The 6,000-nt window shown below is 42.6% G+C and overlaps 1 protein-coding gene across 1 annotated transcript in view; it reads right to left on the minus strand.

Annotated features, from left to right (window-relative positions):
• The window catches only part of slit3 (slit homolog 3), a 280,042-nt gene that overhangs the window by 69,152 nt on the left and 204,890 nt on the right, over positions 1–6,000 (minus strand). Inside the window, exons 9-11 of the mRNA XM_084041902.1 lie at positions 5,963–6,000; positions 1,736–1,807; positions 785–856 (exon numbers count right to left, since the gene is read on the minus strand). The exon at positions 5,963–6,000 is cut by the window's right edge and continues 107 nt beyond it. Of these exons, the coding sequence (XP_083898028.1) occupies positions 785–856; positions 1,736–1,807; positions 5,963–6,000 (182 nt within the window). The remainder of the gene's footprint in view (positions 1–784; positions 857–1,735; positions 1,808–5,962) is intronic.

Here is a 6,000-nt window from a genome sequence, read left to right on the forward strand (position 1 = left end):
TTTAATTATTATTATTTCAAAAGACTTTGAAAAAATAAATAAAAAAAGTCATGAAAAAAATAAAATTACATAGATAAATAAAAATACAAATAAATCTAAGAAAGTCCATAAATTAGAAGAAATAACGTTTAACGTTTAATTCACTAGTTTGGGTCCCGGGGAGACATAAAAGTTCTCTTTTGGGTCTCGAGCTTAAAAAGATTGGAACCACTGATCTACACAGTAAAAACCTCAGTGTTAATATAACTCTGATAGTATAAAAATGGAACTAAATGGGCCCTTACAAGTCCAAATGACATACATTTTTTTAATATAAATTAAAAGAGGATTTTACTGTGTATATGCTCATCCTTACTTTAATATTAAATAAAACTCACATTTATCATATAGAGTAAGTGCTTGTGTTGTGTGCACCCTGACCCTCACAGACAGATGCAGTTGCAAGAACGCACACAGGAAAACAAACACACACACACACACACACACACACACACACACACACACACACACACACACACACACACACACACACACACACACACACACACACACACACACACACACCTTCGGGACAACATAGTAAGACATATTTTGTACAAACAGATTAATGCACAAAGCCAAATGCATACACACACACTCACTCAATGTTTACCAACTCAATACATTTTCCATCTGAATGTGCACGCTTGTGTGTATGTTCACATGCACATCTAATCTGTGCCTGTGTGAGTGCATATGCGTGCGTGTGCATGTCCATGTGCGTGCGTGTGCGTGTTTTACTTACAGTGAGGTGAGTGAGCGAAGGCCACTAAATGCATCAGCAGCAACGTCAGAAATCTGGTTCTTACTCAAATCACTGGAGAGAGAGAGAGGGGGGGGGGTTATTGGAGAGATAGTATAAGTGTATTAGCTGACATGTCAGTAATGGGCTTCAGTCAGATTGAATGTCCTAGAATGTCTGACAAATAATGATGGCTGCATACATCAGCAGAGGTCACAGCAAGGAGAGACAGATAGACAGGGAGACTTAAGTAGGGAAAGGAGAGAGGGATAAAACAGAGGGATATAGATAAAGACGAGGGGAAGAGAGAGAGAGAGAGGGAGAGAGAGAAGATGGGGCAAGAGAGAGTGGAAAATATAGATGAACTAATTTAAACAAGGTCAGAAGAGAGTGCTATGGAGAAGAGGATTGGAAGAGAGAGTGACAACGACAGACAAGGAGAGAGAACGTGACAGAATGTAGGAGTGATGGAAATAAATCCACATATAGTTGAACAGGTGATACAGTAGATAGCTAATGTAATTGGACCTATGACAATGTAGTTTGCACCATGTTGCACTTATAGGTAGTTTAGAGTTAAAAAAAATATATATATATTTAAAAGAAAATGTTTTATTTAAGCAGCTTAGTTTTAAATTCAAATCACATTTAACACTGAACTTTTAACATCTTAACTCTTGAGACTGTAGCTACTGTGTTTTTCTCAGCGCACAATGAATTTCACGTGCCTTTTACTTTGTAATTGGTATTGCTGACAAATAATGTTGACCAAAAAAGTAGTTTGAAGAAAAAACCTTGAGATAGATAGATACATTTAGATACATACTGTAGATAGATAGATACATAGAGAATGAATGATGTACAGTAGCATGTTTCAGTAAGGGCTGTTCATGTCACTCTCTCGGTGTGTGTGTGTGTGTGTGTGTGCATGCATGCAGATGTTGGTATACTTACATCCTCTTGAGTTTCTTGTAGGCAGAGAAGGCTCCTGCTGGCACGTTCTTTATCAAGTTCTGTTCCAAGCGTCTACAGACATGCAAGACAGGCAGACAGACAGTATACACTTACATTACAATTGCAACTCACAATTTAGGCATTTACGCTCTTATCCCGATCGACTCGCAAGTGCGAGATCAGTGTAAGCAGAGTAACGATGAACAATACTCAACGAACAACAAGAGTTTGGGCGTACAGGGGAAAAAGAGCAGACCGAGTACCGAGCCAAAGGTCAAGTTCACTAAGTATTGAGGGTTCAAGTCGTTAAATGTCTGAAAACACACATTTAAGGTCCCTGCTTCATCTCTCTCTCAGCAAAGGAGTCCTTGGCCTGAAAAACGTTGAAGACCCCTGCACAGTACTGTATGTCTGTCACCTCCTTTCTTCAGAGAGGAGGAGAGGAGCGGCGAGGGGAGGGGAGGGGAGAGGAGGAGAGGAGCGTTTAGGTCTCAAGGCCAGCAGCAGGGTCAGCTGTCAAAATGATAAATGGGCACCAGTCCTCCCACTCCTCTTCTTCCACCTACTTCTACCTGCCCGCTTCTGACTCTGTCCCCAGACCTTTATGCTGTCTAACCACACTTCCAATTATCTGTCTATGCATTCACCCATCTGCAGTATATAGCTACGTTTATATATATCCAAGGTATTTATGTCAAATTATCTACAGTACATAAAGTACAGCCAGTCTGTCTGTCTGTCTGTTTGGCCTGCCTATCTGTCCAAAAAAAATCCATTGCTTCAAGTCATTGTAAAGTCAAAATGTATCCGTGTCTACTTCCCCAAAAAAAAGCTCTCCACTCATCCCTGTCTAGCTACACTTCCCTTCATTCAATAAACCTCTATGCGTTGCTGGCAAGCCGGACGCACAATCCCAGGGGGTCAAAATGAATTAAGAAACAGCCATGCAATAACGAAGACAATCTGCACACGCGACAAGTAGTAAATTATACCCGGGAGCAGTACAACAAGGTCAGGACAAAGGCGATTAGGGGTTCAATATCAAAGGATGTGTAAGGGGAAGTGTCAATATGAGAGGATCTATAGGGCGAGGACATGGACTGATTGTTTGGTTAAATGACAGATTGAATCAGGAGATTGGTTTGGCAGGTGAGCGTCTACACACACACACACACACACACACACACACACACACACACACACACACACACACACACACACAATGACATCCATCTCTGCTGATGTTTTTGTGTCTGTTCTGTAAAGCATTTTAGAATGACCCGTGTTTTGATGAAAGCACTTTGGGAATTAATTTGTAGCACACAATTGTACACTCACTACCATGCCATTTGTATGCTATGCACAGGCTGACACTTTTGCACGCAAACAACACACACACACACACACACACACACACACACACACACACACACACACACACACACACACACACACACACACACACACACACACACACACACACACACACACACACACACACGCTGGCTGCCATCCCTGCCAGCAGCCAGAGAGACGAGTGTGTCCCCATTGGAAGACTGACAATACATCATCCTATTATGTTCCATTGTCTCTGGCTGCAGCAACCTTTATTATAATGGATCACAACTTTATTCTATGTGTGTGTGTGTGTGTGTGTGTGTGTGTCTGTCTGTTTGCCTGTCTTACTTGCATGTGCTTCTCTGTGTGCTTATGCATGCACCTTTGCGCAGGCATATTTTGTGCATACATGAATGCGTCTGCATTTCTTATGTGTGTGTGGGCAAATCCATACACGTCTGTGGGGGCGGCATTTTGTTTGACTTTGTGCGTGTGTGTGTGTGTGTGTGTGTGTGGGGGTGGGTGCTCGTGTGTGTGTGTGTGAATGTGGTGGCATTTAGTTTGAGTTTGTGTGTGTGTCACGCGCCTATGTGCACGTATATTACTTATGCGGTGGAGGTATAGCAGTATTGGGGATTGCTATTTTACTCACACAGCAATCAGCAAGCTGTCCTCTGTATAAACAAACAGGGAAGAGCAATCAATACAGTTATCACACACACCCCACTGAGACGTGTGTGTGTGTGTGTGTGTGTGTGTGTGTGTGTGTGTGTGTGTGTGTGTGTGTGTGTGTGTGTGTGTGTGTGTGTGTGTGTGTGTGTGTGTGTGTGTGTGTGTGTGTGTGTGTGTGTGTGTGTGTGTGTGTGTGTGTGTGTGTGTGTGTGTGTGTGTGTGTGTGTGTGCGTGCGTGCGTGCGTGCGTGCATGAGAGAAATAAAATAGTGGGGGGTGGAAGAGGGTGGGAGAGACAGTTTGAGGGAGATAAAGAATTGTAGAACGAGGGAACGAGAAAATAGGATAGAGGGATGGAGAGAAGAGAGAAAAGAGTGTGGATGCATTATGGAAATATGGAGGAAAAAACACACACACACACACACACACACACACACACACACACACACACACACACACACACACACACACACACACACACACACACAGAGGATGTAGCTCATCTTGGTGAATCAACCACCAACTTGACCTCATGCAGTGCCAAGAAATCAAATCGGCACAGCGTGTCTATGTGTTTGTTTTTCAACACTTCCCATGGTTTTCAAATGCAAATAAATCCCATCGAGAGGCAACATCGTCTCCTCTGTTGCTAAAAAACAAATTCCACCTTCAAAACGTGTTAGTTGTTACCACGCACATATCATCTGCTGACATGTATATTTATTGAGGTAATTCACATTTAATGCTATTCGTAATGTATGTAATACTGTGTCAGGGTGGGCAGTCATAATGTTTTCATATTGCACACTTGCACATGCTTTATAGGTGTGCTGTGCTCCCCTACTTCCAAAAAATAGCACTACACACCTTTGCCTCAATGCCTTGCTCAAGAACGCCTCAATGTCATTTCATAAGGGAAGAGTCATAATTTAACCACTTGAACCCCGGCATCCCTATTCTGCGGAGAATGTTTGGCAAAAATAGCCGATCTAGAAGCTACGAATGCGTCGCCTAGCGACGCATTGGGAGCTTGTAGATCGGCTATTTTTTTAAAGAAATGTTGGTGTAGAGGGGAAAAAAGCGGTCCAAGTACAGTACGTAACTCAGGTCCATTTTTACTAAGAATAGAGGGTTTAAGTGGTTAAAGATGACATTCTCCGAGCCAGTGTAGGGACTAAACCAGTGACAGACTGGTCACAAGCCCTGCGTTTCGTCCAGATGACCATCAATGTATACTGAGTAGAACAAGACATTTAGGACTTAAATATCTCACTGCGGAGAGACCGCACATAAAGATTTCATTTTCCACACACACATGAGAGAGGCACTGATGTTTTTGGTGGGAGTGAAGAGCATGTTTTTGTTCACTTCCCCAGGCAAGATCTTTCCCCCTCTACAGGGAATTGAACAACCTCTTTGATCGCAAGACATTTTGTTTTAACCCACATGTAGTGCCAGATGGGTGGGGTTTACCACATCAGGCTGAGTGCAGTTACTCCCAAGTTCAGTTAGGGGGCTCTGCTACAGTACGCTAACTAAGCGAAGCTAAATTAATTTTCAAATACTGCTGTCATCCCTGAAGAAGACCTCTGTGTCAGGTCGAAACGTTGGTTTCCTTTTTTTGCATCGTGGCTACGAGCTGCGCGACCTCTCTTTTAGTTTTTATACCTTTGCACCGTGGTCAGCACCTCAGCACTAAGGCGGGGCGGTATGGATTTTTAGTTATCGCGGTAATAAATCACTGTTTACCGACGGTATGGCGGTATCTCTCAAAAAAATATGTTTTGAATTAAATTAAATAGATAAATAAAAATAATAATTAAAAATAGTAAAAATAATAATGCCGGTTATGAACTCGACACCGCTGTATGCATTACGCAACCGCGGTATTGCGGTTATTGCACTCAGCCCTGCTCAGCACTACTGGTGTGCGCCCTTCCAGCCTGTTTTGTTTGCAAATACTGTTGTCATAACATTCCACCATGTATTTCTATGTACAGTATGTGTGATGGCGTTCGAGAGGACGTTTTTTGTCTGAAACCTTCGCTCCATCAGTGCAGGTGCCTCTCCAAATGGAGGGTTTGAAATATCATGAATGTCTGTGCGTCTGTCTACTCTAGATCTGTCACAGATGATGCCCAAAATGTGGCACGTTTATGATGCTCACATCTGCTGACAATTTTCGATCACAAACAAACAAAATATGAAACATGCTCACATCTCTATGATGCCCTCTGGCAGGTTAGCCGGTATCTC

The sequence above is a fragment of the Gymnoscopelus microlampas genome (genome assembly GCF_963454915.1).
Source record: "Gymnoscopelus microlampas genome assembly, chromosome: 18".
NCBI classification, from domain to species: domain Eukaryota; kingdom Metazoa; phylum Chordata; class Actinopteri; order Myctophiformes; family Myctophidae; genus Gymnoscopelus; species Gymnoscopelus microlampas.